The sequence below is a fragment of the Saccopteryx bilineata genome, chromosome 3, assembly GCF_036850765.1.
Source record: "Saccopteryx bilineata isolate mSacBil1 chromosome 3, mSacBil1_pri_phased_curated, whole genome shotgun sequence".
In the NCBI taxonomy this organism is placed as follows: Eukaryota; Metazoa; Chordata; class Mammalia; order Chiroptera; family Emballonuridae; genus Saccopteryx; species Saccopteryx bilineata.
The window spans coordinates 80770806-80792309 of record NC_089492.1 but is presented as its reverse complement, the minus strand read 5'-3'; the positions used below and the strand labels follow the sequence as shown (position 1 = coordinate 80792309).

At 38.4% G+C, this 21504-nt stretch overlaps 1 protein-coding gene across 1 annotated transcript in view; it reads right to left on the bottom strand.

The window, feature by feature from the left end:
- CNBD1 (cyclic nucleotide binding domain containing 1) overlaps positions 1 to 21504 on the bottom strand; it is a 261946-nt gene that overhangs the window by 28076 nt on the left and 212366 nt on the right. Inside the window, exons 9-10 of the mRNA XM_066266437.1 lie at positions 18309 to 18446; positions 16481 to 16613 (exon numbers count right to left, since the gene is read on the bottom strand). Coding sequence (XP_066122534.1) covers positions 16481 to 16613; positions 18309 to 18446 — 271 coding nt within the window. The remainder of the gene's footprint in view (positions 1 to 16480; positions 16614 to 18308; positions 18447 to 21504) is intronic.

The window sequence follows — 21504 nt, the reverse complement described above, 5'->3', positions numbered from 1 at the left end:
GGAAAGACGCAACAGGAAGAAATTTAGTAAGGACGTAACTAAATTCAAACTATCAGTCAACTGGTTAAATAGACATCTATAAATCAATTCATCCAACTGCAGCAGAAGATACATTCTTCTGAAGCTCACATGAAATATTCACCAGGTCAGGCCACATCCTGGACCTTAAAACATAATGTCACAAACTTAAAACAACAGAAATTATACATCTGTTCTTAGACCACAATGGAATTACCTAGAAATCAATAGCAAAAAGATAAATGGAAAATCTCAAAATGTATAAAAGTTAAACAACACACTTCCAAATAATACATGGGTCAAAAAACAAACCTAAAAAGTTAATAATTTAAATAGAATTATATTTAATTATGTTGAAATAATTTATAATTAAAATTTATTAAAATTAAATTTTAAAAAACTAAATAAAAATTTTTAAATTTGATAATATTACTCATTAAATGTTAATGAAAACAATTTATCAAAATTCATGGGATGCAGTGAGAGCACTGATTTGAGATACTTTATAGCCTTGACTACAGATATCAGAAAAGAAGAAATGAGTGATGTCAGAGAAATGGCACCGTGACAAGGGCTCCTGATACCTCTCCACAAAATTTTAACAAATTCAACAACTAGAGAAAGAAAAAACAATCCCAGGAGCATCTGAAATGTACATACACCAAACAAAGGTACAATTGGGCAAAATGGTAGCTGAATTTATAATCCACTCTGAAGGAAATAAGATAGAGAGCAAAGTACTATGCCTTCCTCACTGACCTGAGCAAGGGCTGCTTTTGCTTGGAACTGAGAGAAAGTGAGGGCTGGAGGCATGGAAAAAGCTGGACTAGGGCAGAGACATTCAATCCAAGGAGAGCGTGTGCCCCCAACTCAACCTACATGGAGCGCAGAGTTAACACCAGCAGGAAACCCCGGCAGAGGTGGGCAAGCAGTTGCCTTGTTTACTCCCAATATCCTGGTCGGCGAGCATAGACAGTGTACAAGTGGTTCCTCCTAGCACCTCTGGCGTGGGTGCCTGTGTTTCTGGACAGAGGCGCAGGGTTGGAGACTCTCAGCAGTAGCCTTCTGCGTGGGCTACAACCAGAGTCTTGGTGCTCTCTGAACAACAGCGCACAGAGAGTGCATGATAGCCAGTTTTTCTACACTCCCGGACCTCTCTGGGCAGGCACCTCCAATAGCCATACAGTAGGGGTCCCCAAACTTTTTACACAGGGGGCCAATTCACTGTCCCTCAGACCATTGGAGGGCCAGACTATAAAAAAATCTATAAACAAATCCCTATGCACACTGCACATATCTTATTTTAAAGTAAAAAATCAAAACGGGAAAAAATACAATATTTAAAATAAAGAACAAGCCTGACCAGGCAGTGGCGCAGTGGATAGAGCATCCGACTGGGATGCAGAGGACCCAGGTTCGAGACCCCGAGGTTGCCAGCTTGAGCGCTGGCTCATCTGGTTTGAGCAAAAAGCCCACCTGCTTGAACCCAAGGTCGCTGGCTCCAGCAAAGGGTTACTCGGTCTGTTGAAGGCCCGTGGTCAAGGCACATATGAGAAAGCAATCAATGAACAACTAAGGTGTCACAAAGTTCAATGAAAAACTAATGATTTATGCTTCTCATCTCTCCGTTCCTGTCTGTCTGTCCCTGTCTATCCCTCTTTCTGACTCTCTTTCTGTCTCTGTAAAAAAATTAAAAAAAAAAATTAAATAAAGAACAAGTAAATTTAAATCAACAAACTGACCAGTATTTCAATGGGAACTATGGGCCTGCTTTTGGATAATGATATGGTCAATGTCCAGTTCCATATTTGTCACTGCTAGCCATAACAAGTAATATGACGCACTTCCCGAGCCATGACATGTGCGTCCCGCGTCACTGGAAGTAGTACTGTACATGAGCGATGCTGCACTTTGCAGTGCCACCACATACAGTACTCTAGGAGCACAGGATGTGGATGCATCCTGTGCTTCTCTCACTGACCACCAATGAAAGAGGTGCCCCTTTCAGAAGTGCAGCGGGGGCCAGATAAATGGCCACAGGGGGCCACATGCAGCCCGCAGACTGTAGTTTGGGGACCCCTGCCATACAGGCTAACAAAGCACATTACCAGGAAATAAAAAATATGGAAGTGCTAGAAGGAGGGGTATGCAGGCAGCTTGCAGATAGTTTTTGGAAAGCAGACCTGTGGATTAGATCGCTGAAAGGAAGGAGCCTAACCCGCAGTCTGCTGACTGCCCAGCTGGCTAACACTGGCAGCTGCTCTGGCTGACAAGGTCTTCTTTCTCAGGTCTGTAATCTAAGAGAACATGAAGGAGAGATGTGATATTATTAGGGCCTCTTGCTCTGCACCCAGTGGATAGGGCAACTTCCTGCCAGCTGATACAGGATGAAAAAACATTCCTACGAAACAGACCTCAGAGAACACTGCAGAAGTTGGACAGGCTAGGCTGTAGGCTTCTTAACAAGGGAGAATCTGCTTGCAGAGAGCAGTCTCATGGAATGCTAAGACAAATTTAACTAGAAATACCCAGGAAACCTTAGAAAGGAGCCTGAACAGAATTCAACTCACCCCCCTACCTGCTTAAGCTGGTGGCTCTGGTCAGCAGAGCTTTCATACTCAGGGCCATGCTCTAAAAGGACCTGGAGGAGGGACTTGACAGCTTTTAAGACCTCCTGTTCTGCAGGCAGTGACTAGGGCATCTTCCTGCCAGCCAATACAGGTTACAAAGTGCGAAAAGCCTAGGGAGAGTGGTCCTGCAGAGTGCTAAGGCATACTAGACATACCTGGAGGCTCATAGAAAGACACTTTCAGAGAAATTTGCTCCCAGTCCTGCCTGATTACTCAGGCAGCACTGGATGGCAAAGCCTTACCCAGAGCCCTGCATTGAGTGGGGATAGAGTGGGGATTTGGCAGCTCTTAGGGCCTCTTGCTCTCCAGGCAGTGGCAGGGGAAACTTCACCGCTGGATCACCAGGCTGCTGGTTCAGGAAGGAGAGACTTGGAAAGAGGCTCCAGGAAAACAAACTCTCCCATTGTTGGAGCCTGCAAATGCTAACAAGCCCCGACTACCAACGAGAATAAGGCCTAGTATATGTCATCACCATAGCAACACATCAACTGCAAATCTCTACCTAAGCATGCCACAGGGGCCTGGGGTACAGTGCCACTAACCAAAAAGAGAGAGAAGAAGAAAAAAGAAAGAAGATAACCTCTCAAAATCAAGAATAATCCACAGTCTTTATAACTTTTTCCACTTTTTTCTTTTATTTATTATCTTTATTTTTTTACTTCCACCTTGGTTCTTTTACCCTCTTTCTGTCTTATTTTCTTTTCATCTTGAAATTCATACCCATAGGTGTTATATTTCCCTTTTTTTTTCTTTTTCTCTATAAGGATTACATTCCAAAAATCTTAACACTCTCCCTTTTTTTTCATTCTTTTTTTTTTCTCCCTCTTTTTCTTTTTCTTTTCTCTTTCACTTTTCCTTTCATTCAATCATCACTCACAAATTATTGTATTTTGGATTCAAATTTTTTCTTTGTGGCATATTGTGTGCTTTTTCCTTCACTTTTTATCTCATTAGCATTCCCCTCAACTCCGGCTCTCCATTCTATGTAGTTTTTGTTCCAATAAAATCTTTATTTTTTTATTCTTTTTCTTGATTTCTTCTTTTCTCTTTCACTATATCTTTCATTTGACCATCATTTACAAGAAAATTATGTTATTTTTTTTTTTTAACAGAGGCAGAGATAGACAGGGACAGACAGACAGGAACGGAGAGAGATGAGAAGCATCAATCATCAGTTTCTCGTTGCGCGTTGTGACTTCTTAGTTGTTCATTGATTGCTCTCTCACACGTGCCTTGACTGTGGGCCTTCAGCAGTCCAAGCAACCCCTTGCTGGAGCCAGTGACCTTGGGTTCAAGCTGGTGAGCTCTTTGCTCAAGCCAGATGAGCCCGCGCTCAAGCTGGCGACCTCAGGGTCTCGAACCTGGTCCTTCTGCATCCCAGTCCGACGCTCCATCCACTGTGCCACCACCTGGTCAGGCTAATTATGTTATTCTTGATCCAATTTTTTTCCTTGTAGCATTATGTGGGTACTCTTCATTTTTGGCCCCTTTGTCACTTCTCCCCAACTCAGGCCCTTCATTCTAGGTAGTTTTTGTTCCATTTAGCACAATATAATTCTCAGTTTTTCACAGTATTTTCTCAAAAAAATAATTTTTTTAAAACAAATTATTTTATTTTATTCTTTATCCATTCTTATTAGTGTTATTAACAAAACCACCCTCAGATACCATTAAGGACAAGGAAATCAAATATCATGGATAAAAATGATGAGATGTAGCAAAGATATATGAGGAAAAATATATAGAAAATAATTTTAATAGATTGGAGACCTTGGAGTTAAATGACAGAGAATTTAAAATAGAAATCAAAAAGTAATCACAGATATACAAGAAAGCACAGAAAGGCAATTTAGGGAGCTCAAAAAACAACTCAACGAAGAGAAAGAATATATTACCAAGGAAATTGAAACTATGAAAACGAATCAAACAGAGATGAAAAACTCAATTCATGAAATGAAAAATGAGGTAACAAGCTTAGCTAATAGAACAGGCCAGATAGAAGAGAGAATTAGTGACATAGAAGACAGGCAACTAGAGGCACAACAGAGAGAAGAGGAGAGAGACTCATGAATTTAAAAAAAAAATGAGAAAGCCTTACAGGAATTGTCTGACTCCATCAAAAAGAGCAACATAAGAATAATAGGTATATCAGAAGAAGAGAGAAAACATGTAATGAAGAACATATTCAAACAAATAATAGACAAGAACCTCCCAAGCCTATGGGAAGAATTAAAGCCTTGAATTCAAGAAGCAAAAAAGAACACCAAGTTATATTAACCCCAACAAACCTACTCCAAGACACATCATAATGAAATTGGCACAAACCAATGACAAAGAAAAAATTCTCAAGGCAGCCAGGGAAAGAAAGGATACAACATATAAAGGAAGGCCTATTAGATTATCATTAGATTTCTCAGCAGAAACTCTACAAGCTAGAAGAGAGTGGACCCCAATATTTAAAGTTCTGAAAGAAACTTCTAGCCAAGAATACTACACCCATCAAAGCTATTCTTCAAATACAAAGGAGAAATAAAAACATTCACAGATACAGAAAAGATGAACAAATTTATCACCAGAAAGTCCCCACTTCAGGAAATACTAAAGAGGGTTTTCCAACCAGATACAAAGAACAAAATAAAACAAAACCACAAGTAAAAGCTCCACCAAGAACACAATAAAATCATATTTAAACTGTGACAACAGAAAGAAAAAAGGGGAGAGGACAAAGATTAACAGTAGGAAAGGAGGATTTGGGTGCAGAAACACTCATGAGATAGTGTACTACAATGAACATGGTAGGTACCCTTTCCATTAGTTAATGGTAACCACTCCTGAAAAAAACACCACAGAAGTACATGTCTTGAAAAAAGAAGTAACAGAGGAAGGAAGTATGGATTACAACCAAACTAATACAAATGATAGAAAAACAAAACAGAAGAATCAAACAAGATACAAAACTAACAGAAAGCAATATATAAAATGGCAATAGAAAACCTTCAAGTGTCAATAATTACATTAAATGTAAATGGACTGAAATCACCAATAAAAAGACACAGAGTAGCAGAATGCATTAAAAAAGAAAATCTAACTGTATGCTGCCTATAAGAAACACATCTAAGCTACAAGGATAAAAACAAATTCAAAGTGAGAGGCTAGAAAACAATATTCCAAGCAAATAACATAAAAAAAGCAAGTGTAGCAATACTCATATCTAACAATGCTGACTTACAAGAGAACAAAGGTAATCAGAGACAAAAACGGTCATTTCATAATGATTAAAGGGACATTGAATCAACACATAACACTTCTTAATATATATGTACCAAACCAAGGAGCACCAAAGTATATAAAACAGCTACTGACTGACCTAAAAACAAAAACTGACAAAAATACAATCATACTTGGAGAACACATTACACTGCTGACGGCTCTAGGTCATTCATCCAAACAGAAAATCAATAAAGAAATATTGGCCTTAAATGAAACATTAGAACAATTGGATATAATAGACATCTACAGGACATTTCATCCCAAAATGCCAGAGTATACATTTATCTCTAGTGTACATAGAATAGTCTCAAGAATTGACCATATGTTGGGCCACAAAAATAACATCAGCAAATTCAGAAAAATTGAAATTATACCAAGTATATTTTCTAATCATAAAGCCTTGAAACTAGAATTCAACTGCAAAGAAGAGGTAAAAAAAAAAAAACTACAAAAATGTGTAAACTAAACATTTTTTTAAAAATAGTGGGTCAAAGAAGAAATAAACGCAGAGATCAAAAGATATATACAGAAAAATGATAATGACAATATGACATATCAGAATCTATGGGATGCAGCAAAAGCAATGATAAGAGGGAAGTTCATATCACTTCAGGCCTATATGAAAAAATAAGAGAGAGCCCAAGTAAACCACTTAACTTTGTATCTTAAGGAACCAGAAGAAGAACAAAAACAACCCAAAACCAGCCGAAGAAAGGAGATAATAAAAATCAGAGCAGAAATAAATTAAATACAGAACAGAAAAAATACAGAAAAAATTAATAAAACAAGGAGCTGGTTCTTTGAAAAGATCAACAAAATTGACAAACCCTTGGTAAGACTCACCAAGGAAAAAAGAGAAAGAATCATATAAACAAAATCTAAAATGAAAGAGGAGAAATCACCACAGATATAATAGATAAACAAAAAGTTATTGTAGAATACTAAGAAAAACTATATGCCACCAAATTTAACAACTAGAAGAAATGGATAAATTCCTAGAACAATACAATCTTCCTAGACTGAGTCATGAAAAAACAGAAAGCCTAAACAAACCCATAGCAGGGAGAAAATAGAAACTATTAAAAACCTCTAAATAAAAATCCAGGGCCAGACAGCTATACTAGTAAATTTTATTAAACATTCAAAGAAGACTTGGTTCCTATTCTACTCAAAGTCTTCCAAAAAATTGAAGAAGAAGCAATACTTCCAAACACATTTTATGAAGTCAACATAACACTCATACCGAAACCAGGCAAAGACAACACAAAAAAAGAAAACTACAGACCAATATCTCTAATGAATACAGATGCTAAAATACTAAACAAAATACTAGCAAATCGAATACAACAACACATTAAAAAAATATACATCATGATCAAGTGGGATTCATCCCAGAATCACAAGGATGGTTCAACATACATACAACGGTTAACATAATACAGCATATCAACAAAACAAAGAACAAAAACCACATGATCTTATCAATAGATGCAGAAAAGGCACTGAATAAAATGCAAACAATTTTATGTTTAAAACACTCAACAAAATGGTTATGAAGGAAAATAACTCAACATAATAAAGGCCATTATGATAAACCATCAGCCAACATCATATTAAATGGCATAAAACTGAGGACTTTTCCCCTTAAATCAGGAAGAAGACAAGGTTGTCCATACTCTCCACTCTTATTTAACGTGGTGGTCGAAATCCCAGCCAGAGCAATCAGACAAGAAAAAGAAATAAAATGCATTCATATTGGAAAAGAAGAAGTAAAGGTTTCACTTTTTACAGGTGATATGATCCTATACATCAAAAACCCCAAAGACTCCACAAAAAGATTACTAGAAACAACAAACCAATACAGTAAGGTCGCAGGATACAAAATTATATAATATACAAAAGTCCATTGTCTTCCGATATGCCAACAATGAAACATCAGAAAATGAACTAAAAAAAATAATCCCCTTTATGGTTGCAACAAAAAATAAATAAAATACCTAGAAATAAACATAATAAAGAATGTAAAGAACCTATATAATGAAAACTACAAAGCATTGTTAAGGGAAATCGAAAAAGATGCAATGAAATGGAAAAAATATTCCTTGTTCTTGGATAGGAAGAATAAATATAGTCAAAATGACCATATTACCCAAAGCAATATACAAATTCATAACAATTCCCATCAAAATTCCAATGGCATTCTTTAAAGAAATGGAACAAAAAATCATCAGATTTATATGGAACTATAAAAAACCCTGAATAGCCAAAGCAATCCTAAGGAAAAAGAACAAAGCTGGGTGCATTACAATACCTGACTTCAAATTATATTATACAGCCACGACAATCAAAACAGCATGGTATTGGCAGAAAAATAGACACTCGGATCAATGGAACAGAATAGAAAGCCCAGAAATAAAACTACATATATATGGTCAAATAATTTGTGATAAAGGGGCCAATAACACACAATAGAGAAAAGAAAGCCTCTTCAACAAATGGTGCTGGGATAACTGGAAAGCCACATGCAAAAGAATGAATCTCGACTACAGTTTGTCGCCTTGTACTAAAATTAATTCAAAATGGATCAAAGATCTAAATATAAGACCTGAAACAATAAAGTACATAGAAGAAAACATAGGTACTAAACTCATGGACCTTGGTTATAAAGAGCACTTTATGAATTTGACTCCAAAGGCAAGGGAAGTGAGGCAAAGATAAATGAATGGGACCACATCAGACTAAGAAGTTTTTGCACAACAAAACAAACTGACAACAAAACAAACAGACAGCCAACTAAATGGGAGTGATATTTTCAAACAACAGCTCAGATAAGGGCCTATTATCCAAAATATACAAAGAACACATAAAACTCAACAACAAACAAACAAACAATCCAATAAAAAAAATGGGAAGAGGACATGAACAGACACTTCTCCCAGGAAGAAATACAAATGGCCAACAGATATATGAAAAGATGCTCATCCTCATTAGCTATTAGAGAAATGCAAATCAAAACTACAATGAGATACCACCTCACACCTCTTCGATTAGCTATTATCAACAAGACAGGTAATAACAAGTGTTGCAGAGGCTGTGGAGAAAAAGGAACCCTCATCCACTGTTGGTGGGAATGTAAAGTAGTATAACTATTATGGAAGAAAGTATGGTGGTACCTCAAAAAACTAAAAATAGAACTACCATATGACCCAGCAATCCCTCTACTGGGTATATACCCCCAAAACTCAAAAACATTGGTACATAAAGACACACGCAGCTCCATCTTCATTGCAGCATTGTTCACAGTGGCCAACATATTGAAACAACCAAAAAGCCCTTCAATAGATGACTGGATAAAGAAGATGTGGTACATATATACTATGGAATACTACTCAGCCATAAGAAATGATGACATCAAATCATTTACAACAACATGGATGGACCTTGATAACATTATACTGAGTGAAATAAGTAAATCAGAAAAAACTAATAACTATATGATTCCATACATAGGTGGGACATAAAAATGAGACTCGGGAACATTGACAAGGGTGTGGTGTTTACTGGGGGTGGGAATGGGAAGTGAGGAGGTTGGGGCGAGAGGAGGGGCACAAAGGAAACCAGATAGAAGGTGACGGAAGATAATTTGACTTTGGGTGATGGGTATGCAACATAATTAAATGTCAAAATAACCTGAAGATGTTTTCGCTGAACATATGTGCCCTGATTTATTAATGTCACTCCGTTAAAATTAATTTTAAAAAAGAAAAGAAAAGAGGAAATATCTAAAGTCAATCATCTAAGCTCCCAATTTAGGAAAACAGAGAAAAAAACAAATTAATTCCAAAGTAGGGAAAAAAATGAAATAAAACAAATTAGAGCATAACTCAATGACATCAAAAACAAAAAATCTATAGAGAAACCCAACAAAGGCTGGTTCTGTACATCAGAAATGAATAAGTGGAGTTTTAAATTAAAAATGCAATACTATTTACATGACCTCCTCAAAAATAAAATACTGAAGTGTAAATCTAACAAATACTTATAAAATCTATATATGGAAAATTAAAATACTCTAATGAGGAAATCAAAGAACTGTATAAATGAAGAGATACTCCATACTCAGGTTAAGAAGATGAAATTGTCAAAATGTCATTTCTTTCCAATTTGATCTATAAATTCAATACAATCCAAATCAAATTCCCAACAGATATTTGTTTTGCTTTTATTGGTGGGTAATGACAAACTGAATCTGATATTTCTGTTGAAAAGCAAAAGGCCCAGAGGAGCCTCCACATACTGAAAGTGAAGAACAGAGTCAGAGGATGGATACTAGCTAAGTTGAAGACTTACTATAAAGTTACAGTAATCAAGAGAATGTGATATTGAATACTAGACAAATTATAGACAAATAGATCAATACAACAAAATAGAGAGCCCAGAAATAAACCGAGAAACAGAGATAACTTATCTTTTACAAAGAAGTACAGGCAATTACAATGGAGCAAAGATAGCCTCTTTAACAAATGGTGCTGGAATAACCAAACATCCTGTGCAAATATATATATAGACACAGACCTCTTCACAAAAACTAACTCAAAATAGATTACAGACATAAATCTAAGATGCAAAATTATAAAACTCTTAGTAGATAGCATAAGAAATGGGCCAAAAACCTAATGTACGACACCAAAAAAAATATATAGATCAGAAACAAACACATAAAAGTGGCTTCTCAAATATCAGATGAATGTAAATTAAACAATGAGATGCCACTCCTTATCTACTTGAGTGGACAAAATCCAGACACTGACAGCACCAAGTGTCACAACAGACACTCCCATCACTGCTGTTGGGAATGTGAATGGTGCAGCCACCTTGGAAGACAGCTTGGTGGCTTCTTACAAAACTAAGTACATTCTTATCATACAATCCAGCAAATGTACTCCTTGCTATTTTCCCAAAGGAGCTGGACACTGGCGTCCACACAAAAACCTGCATGCAGATGCTTATAGCAGCTTCATTTACAATGCTGAAACCTGGAGTCAACTAAAATATCCTTCTCTGGGTGAGTGTACTAACACACTGTGGTGCATTCCAACAATGGAATACTAATCAGCATTAGGAAACGAGTTATTGGCCGGCCCTGGCCAGTTGGCTCAGTGGTAGAGCGTCAGCCTGGCATGCAGAAGTCCCGGGTTCAACTCCCGGCCAGGGCACACAGGAGAAGCGCCCATCTGCTTCCCCACCCCTCCCCCTCTCCTTCCTTTCTGTCTCTCTCTTCCCCTCCCGCAGCCGAGGCTCCATTGGAGCAAAGATGGCCCGGGCGCTGGGGATGGCTCCTTGGTCTCTGCCCCAGATGCTAGAGTGGCTCTGGTCGCAACAGAGCAAAGCCCCAGAGGGGCAGAGCATCGCCCCTGGTGGGCAGAGTGTTGCCCCTGGTGGGCGTGCCAGGTGGATCCCGGTCGGGCACACGCAGGAATCTGTCTGACTGTCTCTCCCCGTTTCCAGCTTCAGAAAAATACAAAAAAAAAAAAAAAAAAGGAAATGAGTTATCAAGCTATTAAAAGACATGGAAATGCCTTAAACACATATTATTAAGAAAGAAACCAGTCTGAGAAGGATACATACTGCATGATTCCTATCATATGACATTCTGAAAATGGCAAAACTGTAAACAAATAATAAAAAGACCAGTGGTTGCCATGGGTTAGGGAGGAGAGAGGAATGAATACATGGAGCACAAAGAAATTTTAGGGCAGTAAAACGACTCTGTATGATACAGAGTCACAATGGTGGGTAAATGTCATTGTACAGTCACTGAACCCACAGTGTGTCCAACACCATTGGTGAGCCCCAATATAAACTATGGGTTTGGTTGATGATATTTCAATGTGGGTTCACCAGTTGTCACAATGTACCACTCTCTCAGAGTCTGTCCATAGTAGGGAATACTATGGAAGATTGGAGGTAGGGGTGTATGGGAGATCTCTGTACCTTCTGCTCAGTTTTGCTGTGGTCCTAAAACTGCTCTAAATAGAAAAGTCTACTTTACAAAATCATTAAATGAATTAATATATTACATTAGAAAATACTCAATGCAAAGGCACTAGTAAAAGAGGAAAAAAGAAACAGACACATTGAAATAAATGGTACCTCACAGCACAGTCAGATTCTGGGATGCTCAAGAGTGACCCATGGGGCTAAGAGCTTTGAGACTCTGACAAGTAGGTTGATATGAAAGATGGATGTAAAAAAATTGGTATTTAGCCTGATCAGGTGGTGGCACAGTGGATAGAGCATCAGCCTGGACGCTGAGAACCTAGGTTCAAAACCTCAAGGTCACCAGCTTGAGCCTGTGGTCATAGATATGACCCCATAGTCACTGGCTTGAACCCAGGGTTACTGGCTTGAGCCCTAAGGTCACTGACTTGAGCAGGGGGTCACTGGCTCAGCTGGAGCCCCTCCCTCCCATCAAGGCACATATGAGAAAGTAATCAATAAACAACTAAAGTGCTGCTACAATGAGTTGATGCTTCTCATCTCTTTCTCTTGCTGTCTGTCCCTATCTGTCCATCTCTCTCTCTCTCTCTCTTACTCTCAAAAAAAAAAAGTTGCAGTTTAGAGCCTAGAACTTCTGGCTTCCATTAGGTAGAGCTTCAAAGTACATATTCCATGGCTGAAAGTTTCCACTAGATATTTTTATCATTATTATGTTGGCATATTTTATCTGTCAGAACTGAATTACTATAATTTTTTTAGTATCTCCCGTAATTATGTTTGCTATATCAAATCCTACCTGGAAAAGATGAAGCATGCCAACATAAGAAGGGTGATAATAAAATGTACGTCATTGATCCATGGAGGCCAAGTTATTTACCATTTTTCCTATGCACATAATACACATGGAAACAGCTGAGATCAGCTAGCTGCGGTTTTCCAGCCAGACACACCTGGGAAAAATGACACCTGGGAAGACTTTGGTTGGTGTGATACAAACCAGACAGGCCTAAATTACCAATGACACAGGACACATCCACTACAGTCAAGCTCCGCCTGGCATCCGACCCAAAAGTAAGAAGACTAAATTAACCAAGGAAATAAAGCCAGAAATAAGCTTCACTTATTTCACAGATTACTCAAAATTAATCCTAAACCCTAACCTTTTGAATAATTAAGTAAATCTCTCTGAACCTTCATCCAATACACGTTTCCAAAATGAAATGAAAACATACTTAATTATACTTTGGAAATCCTACTGCTGCTAATTTTAGACCTAGATAATGACAGTGTAATTTTGAGCTACATTCTCTGTGCTTTCAGATAAAAATTCAAAGTAAATCTTGAGTAAAGTCGAGAAGCATTACATGTAATGATTCTTGCTGATATATCAAGTTTGTCAGTGCCATCAAAAAATAGATTAGGTTGACAGGTTTTATTCTTCACCTCAGTATGTTTATTTATAAGTCATGGTATTTCAGAGAAAGGAGCTTTGAAGAGAATCTAGTAAAATTATCATTCTTCCTGAAGGAGGATAAATGCTTTTTAAAACAGTATAAATGTAAGCATCATATATTTACGTTTGGTAAAATAATGTTACTTTTGACTCACTCAAAATAATCACAGATTATTCATGGCAATAGACAGTTTCAACCATTATTTTAAAGATAGTCCCATAAAGAACTTGAACCCAGAGTTAGTCTCCTAAACTATGTTACCTTCTTAACTCTTTGATACTAAATTTAAGTATTTGAATTGATACCTTAGACTCAGACACAGTCATCATTTGAAATCAAATACATTAAAAACACATAATTATTCCCCCTTTCCAGATTTTGTATTCTTTGCCTCACATAATTAAAAATGTCTCTGATTATGGTTTCTTTCCTCCTTTTTAATCATCTCAAAAATATTAGCGTCGGCCCTGGCCGGTTGGCTCAGCGGTAGAGCGTCGGCCTGGCATGCGGGGGACCCGGGTTCAATTCCCAGCCAGGGCACATAGGAGAAGCGCCCATTTGCTTCTCCACGCCCCACTCCTTCCTCTCTGTCTCTCTCTTCCCCTCCCGCAGCCAAGGCTCCATTGGAGCAGAGATGCCCCGGGCACTGCGGATGGCTGCTTGGCCTCTGCCCCAGGCGCTAGAATGGCTTTGGTCGCGGCAGAGCGACACCCCGGAGGGGCAGAGCATCACCCTCTGGTGGGCAGAGCGTAGCCCCTGGTGGGCGTGCCGGTGGATCCCGGTCAGGCGCATGCAGGAGTCTGTCTGACTGTCTCTCCCCTTTTCCAGCTTCAGAAAAATACAAAAAACAAAAACAAACCCCAAAAATATTAACGTCTTGGTATATTGGCAAGGCTGAAAGAGAACTAAAAATTAGGCATGGATCAAAGTTTGAAATTTCTGATACAATTTGGGGAAAACAGAATAAAGCAAAACATTCACATTTGAAAAAATTGTTTCTGTACAATAATTATGCTGAATTAAAAAAATACTCCATTCCCAATTTTTTTACCAGTCTGTTTACTACTTGCTTCTATATGTACTATTGGCTAAAAAATAAAAATAAAAAAATAAAATGACATTTATACCCTGTCGGAAAAAATGTTTTATGAACAGCATGCAACATGACTAATATTCAACTTTTAGAAGCAAATATATATATATATATATATATATATATATATATATATATATATATATATATATATGGCGAAACATGGTTTAGACCTATATTTCAAAAAAATGATAAATAACCTATAAACACCAGCACTAAAATGAAATTTGAAATAAATTCAGGAAAGAGCTGAGTCTAACCAAATAGAATAGGTCCATCAGGGACTCCAAGTTTTTGAAGCAAAACTTACCTCTAATATGTACTTTTTTCAATAAAATTCTCTGTTCAGTGCTACGCTGACCCTCACTGTTCCATTACAGAGTGGCTCCCTCACAGGACATCTTAGCCAGATCCCAGAATTTTCCCACTACTTGTTTATCATTAGAACAGTGACACATGGGATTTACAACTCAGGCTTGTTCTTTTTAGGGCTACAATTTTAAACTCAATTGAGAATGTTTTCCCCCTCCCGGCAACAAAGCCCTCACTCGCCACCATTATGGCTCTGGAGCCTGGAAGTGGAGGGTTTCTTTCAAGCACATCCCCTCCACTATCATATAGGCACTGGGTCCACCTGTGTGTGACCACAAACCTCTCTCTGATGTGGGTGGCTGACTCTTGTGGAGCAACGGCGGTTCCTCTCTGAAGGACGTCTAGGCTCTGAGCCCCCTATTCCCATGGGTGGTGGTGTCTTGGCCAGATAACAAATTCCATAGACTGGGTAACTTCAACAAGTGTGGACAAGTCCTGCCAGGGGTGAGGACGACGAAGACACAAAGACCTGACTCCAGAGACCAGGTTTAGTGATGCAGATCCGACTTATTCAGGAAGTAAGCTAGCTTATATACACAGGTTCAGCCTATAGGGTGTTACAGCGTGTTCTTCACAGCCAATGGCTAAAAAGATCAGGGTGCTGCCTGGTTGTCGCTGAGTCACTTCTTTATAGCGGGCAAGCTTCCTTCCTGGGTGTGCCCAGGAGGGTTCTGGGAGCTGGAGTATTCTCTCAGCATTGCGTCAGACACAGCTGCTAGGTAAATGCTCTGCGCTCTACCTACAAACAAGAAACAACTATTGCTCACAGTTTGGAAGGCTGGGAAATGCAAGATCAAGGTTGACCCAGTGTCTGCTGGGTGCCCAGTTCCTGTGAGGACAATTGCTGCGTCCTCATGTGGCCGAGAGGGAGAGATCATCTCTGGGGTCTCTTCTTATAAGGGCACTAATCCCATTCATGAAGGCAGCCCCATTTTCAGGACTAACTTCCTTCAAAAGGTCCCACCTCTAAAGAGCATCACATTAGGGATTAGGGGTTCAACATCTGAATTTTGTGTTATCAAAGCAATCAGTCTATAGCCCTTGGCATCTCTTATTTGGTGAGCACTCCCAGATGGAAAAGCTGTATAGAAGGACCCAATGCCACCTGAACTTTTTGTGAAAGTGGAACCCAGGCCATGCACATACCACTGCTGTCCATGCTAGATAGCACAAGTGTGGGCAGCTACACCTGCTGCTGCATCTTATCTTGACCTTACCTACTCTCCATAATTGCATTTTCCACTGATGACGTACAGCACAGGTGCAGAGATGCCGACTTGCTGCTCCCAGTGGGTGATCAACCAGGCAAACAGGAAAGAATGACCTTGACCTCTCATTGCATTTCTCCTATTTAGTTTGGTCCTCACACTGACAGCTTGGGTGGGACAAAGGTAGGTGTGTGGGGTGATAGCAGAATGTGCAAGTGAGGCTGGTGAAATCACTCTTCAGGCCAATGAAGAATGATTTTCAAGAAAAAAAAGGCAATAATCTAAATGTCCAATTCAAAGATAACATTAAATAAATTAGACAATCATGTATATGAAGAAATAGTGTAAAAAGATCAAAACTATGAGAAATTACAAATTCCAATAGTATAAGATTATGTTAAAAAGAAAAAAGTTCCAAAATTACGTTATACTTACCATGACCCGGAGGGAATTTTTTCCATTTAACAAGCAGAACCAGCTCATTTATGGCTGAAATAGGCCACTGCTCATAATATGGGCACTTATGAAGTAACTTCACTGTTTGTTTATTTTCAAGTTTTGCTTTTTCCTGGGGGAAAAAAGCCATTATCATATGTTTTATGTTAGGTGATTTAAAAAGAAGAAAAAGGATAGCAGATAAATGTCAGTAAAAGAAAAATAAATGTGACATGATATAAATTATCATAAAATGCATTTGAATTTTATAAGTGCATCATTCTATAGCTTGGTGACCGTATTGAACTCTTAACCCTCACATCTGCAACTAGAATTCTATTTTCCCACATTTCCTAACATTTTTAGATGTTATAAATATTTGAACATTTTTTTAAAAATCTGTCATAGTCAAGACTAAACTCAAAAGTTGTAACTGATAATATTAAGTAAGTAATACTAAAATTTTGAAAATGAAAGCAAAACATATAATAAAAAAGTTTTTAAGCTAGAGATTTTGGGAGGAATTTGAGTTTTGAGAAAGTCATTGGCACTACTAACTCTGAGACCATCATATAAAAAGGACCAAAACCCTGTTAGAGAGCTGAATTAAGACAGTTGTCCCCCCATCTCCCTCCCACATGAGCAGCCAGCTGTGACTCAGCCATGCACAGTGCAGTACCAGCCCAGCGGGACGTGGGTGGGGGGCCCATCCTGTCACTGATACACAGTCGCTCTGCCAACCAGGGGGAGAGAACTTGGAGAGGGGACACATTTTAGATTTAAAGAAAAGAGGATAATTTGTTGAAATAAAAAAGTTATCTTAATGCAGCAGAATGAGGGGTCAGAATTAAGTTGTGGTCACCTTGTCATGCAGCCCTGGGTTCCACTATGAAAACAGCATGCTGATCATACCCAAGTACATTTTTTCTAAGGCAGACTGCAGAGATGTGGATGTCTTTCTGTCCCATTGTCCTACTGTCCCTAACACAGAACATGCTGTTCATGAACAACCTAAAGCCATAAAAAATATACATAACATACAAGGGTGGGCAAAAGTAGGTTTCCAGTTGTTCATATGGAAAATAATACAATAATTGATAAATAATAACACAAGAAGAAACTGTTTGTGCTTCACATATTTACAACAGTGAGCCTACTTTTGCCCCACCCTATATATCCATAGACTTTTTCTTTCTACTTAACTACCTATCACTATTGGAGACACAATTGATGGTCATCAAATAAACCACATTCTTTTTTTCTGTTTTTGTGTGACAGAGACAGAGAGAGAGAGAGACAGAGAGAGGGACAGACAGACAGGAAGGGAGAGAGATGAGAAGCATCAATTCTTCATTGTGGCTCCTTAGTTGTTCATTGATTGCTTTCTCACATGTGCCTTGACTGGGGGGCAGAAGGCTACAGCAGAGCAAGTGACCCCTTGCTCAACCCAGTGACCTTTGGGCTCAAGCCAGCAACCTTGGGCTTCAAACCAGTGACCTTTGGGCTCAAGCCAATGACCACGGGGTCCTGTCTATGATCCCATGCTCAAGCCAGCAACCCCACACTCAAGATAGTGAGCCTGCACTCAAACCAGATGAGCTTGTGCTCAAGCTGGCAACCTCAGGATTTCGAACCTGGGCCCTCCATGTCCCAGTCCGACTCTCTATCCACTGCACCACTCCCTGGTCAAGCAAGCAAACCACATTCTTATGTTGTCTAGGTCAAGTTAAATTAAAAATAAGAGAGATACAGAAATCCAGAGAGGCAAAAGTTCTCTTGAATTTATATAGCTGCATTGTGTTAATATGTAGATTAGATTGGATCATACCTCTTTTAACTTTGCATACTTCTTTGCAGGGATCTTAAGAATTTCACAGTCTTCTTCTGTAATCACAGTGTAGTCACTTGGTTCCAAATAAATCTGACTTGCCACTTCCAGAGTTCCAAAGGTACTCCATGGTCTAAGCTATTAAAAACAAACAAACAAAAACAAACAAAGGCAACTTAAATGTCATTATCACTCATCAATGTGAAAATACCGGCAATCTAGAAAGGCCTGCAAGGGAGAAGCATGGTAAACTCCAATCCTATGAGTAAAGGGGTCTGAGCAGCCTGGCATGGGTGTCACACTTTCTCTTCCCAATGTCACTTCCCTGAAGTGAGAAAAAAATTCCTTTTATTTTCTCACTATATGAAGAAAATAACTTAGGATATTATTGTGTGTTTTTGCTAAACATTAAGTGTTTGAAACACTACCATGTTAATGTAATCCACTCATTTTTCGTTGCAGTGAGACTAGACTCCAATTATGCATTCAGTCTTTTGTTGATGAATATCTGTGTTGTTATCTGTATAGAGCTGTAAAACAATGATACTATGAGCATTAGTGTATATGTCTCCTCATTTTATACATAACTTCCACGAACCAGCACAGCTAGTAATTCCAGGTCCTGTGTGGGAACTGCACGGAATTAAGAAAATAGGCTTAAAGAAATAAAGGATGGGGTTGAGAGGGCTCTGCAATTGCTGCTGGCAAGAAGAGAGCATACTCCATGCCCATTTCTTCCTTTATTTTAGGGTAAAGTGAGGCCATTAGCAAATCAGAGATGTCTGATCATGTTTCCAAGGCAACCCAAGAATTTTTACCAAGTGCAGAAAACTCCCACCATACATAACATCTTAACTTCACACAAAACAAAGGATAGAAGAAACTTGCTTCCAGTCTTTCCTGGGGGTTTGCGGAGTAGGATGAGTATAAACAATCCAGCATCACAGCTTAATAGACTTTTGCAACCTAATTAGGCAAGTGAGGCAGGGGGATGGCAGACTGTCAGCTTATAGCCAGTTTCCCACACTTCTGTCCCCCAAAAATCTAAATTCCCAACACATAACTATTCCTCTTTCTGTATTATAAAATGTGTTCTCATCTTCAGATCTAATAAACTGTTTTCCAAGATGCAAGTTCTAACTTTTAACTCCCTCCCCGAAGCATAACTTTATCCAGTGTCTGTTTCTGCACAACTTCTTCAACCTTGAGTATCATCTAATTTTTAATACTTTCAATTTGTTAGTAAGTAATATTATTTATTTCACTTTTTGTTATTTATTTACATTTATTTTTAATAATTTTGTGTATCTGTTTTATTTACTTTACAACATTAAAATTAGTTAAAAATTAAATTTAATGGGGTGACATTGTCCCACAAGACTACCTAGGTTTCTCTATTGCATTTGACCTGTTTATTGCATTGTGTGACCATCACCCAATGTCAAATTATTTGTTAATTGACTTTATTAGGGTTACTCTAGTGAACATAATTTCAAACGTACAAGTCTCAGGTTCCCATATAAAAATTATTTACTATGTATTTCCTGGATTGCTGGAGGTACAACACCTTTGCCTTCGCCTTTTCCTTAATGTATAGCTTCTCTTTTGTAAAAGATTGATTTATATGTTTAATGTATTCCCTTTCATATTTGTATATAATTGTGTATTCCAGATAATAACCTTTTGCCATCTGTGTGTATTAAAAATATCTTTACCCGAGGTGTGCCTGTGTTGCAGTAATATAATGTTATAGTAATTAAATATATAGAAATATAGAAAAATATGGAAGATATATAGAAATAATTAGGATATAATATTAAAAGCAATTAAGGAAATTAAAGTTATGCCATCTGGATAGGAATTAATATAGTGTGTACAGATATGGTAAACAGGCTCTGCCTTTTGTGCAGGGCTCAGTTAGTGTGTGTGTGAAGTTATATATAGATAAGATATGGCTTGATGTCATAACTCTGTAGGTTAACATAAACAAGAACCTTCCCTAAGAACATCTTAAAAGTGGCTTGATATAATATTTCAGTAGATTAACATAAAAAGGCCTCCCTGCGAGGAACTCCCAAAAAGGTGGTTTGAGGTGATAATCCTGTCGATTGACACCTGTTAGAAGATGTAGGCCAGAAAAGGTACTAAAGCTAAGGGACCCCCCCCCTGCTGCGGTAGTCACCCAGACTCCAACATTGAACATGAACTGTCTCCATGCCTCTCTGACCAAAGACAGCTGAGAGGAGCACACCGACGGGGCCCCCTTAAGTTGTATCCAGGCATATCAAAAGGATTTGTGAGTAATAAAGTACCTGTGTGATTCCTGCAACTAATTTGTGTGTTGGTCTTTTTTTTTTCCTCTGGTGGGAGTTGGTCTCAGCACTGAGAAGTAGAATCCTCACAGCCACCTCAAGAGTAGTCTGGAAGAGGCTACCAGCCCTGCTGTTAAGCAGGAGTGCCCCACTGTGCAGGGAAGCCAAAGCAGGGACTCCTGATCAACATAGAGCTCAGGGTCTACTGGGATAGCCTGTCTTTTCATTATTTAGGTTATCATGAGATGAGCAAAAGTCCCTTGATGTTAAACAAAGAGCTTCATAGTTTTCTTCTCTAAGTAGCTAGCTATAGAAGCTTTTGATATCATGACATCATGAAAAAGTTTTGCCACGTTTTCTAAAATATTTGAGTTTATTCATTTTAAAGTTTAGCTTATGATCCCAAGTTGATGTTTACAGGAAATGTGAAGTAAGTATGCCATTTAAAATTTTCTGTCCACATAGACACCCAACTGCCTTAGCTCATGTTAGGTCAGGCATCATCCCTCCACTGACCCCACTGTTCCTCAGGACACTGGTTCACATCTAGAGTGCTTACATCTGTGGATCTAATCTTGGACTCTCTGGCTGCCAGTATGTTCATCTAGGAGCCACTATTGGGCACTATAAAAACACTATATTAATTATGTATCTTCATGTTTAAGCCTTGATGTTTGACCAGACAAGTTTCTTTTCCCCAAGTGTCTTTTCAGGAGTATTTGGCCTATTTTTGGTCTTTTGCTCTCTGGTATAGGTTTTAGGATCATTTTGTCAAGTTCCATAAGGAAACTGGGTGTTTTCATTGGAACTACATGAGACCTACATATCGTTCAGGGAGAATTGTCATCTTAAACCAGTGGTTCTCAAACTTTTTTAAGTCAGGG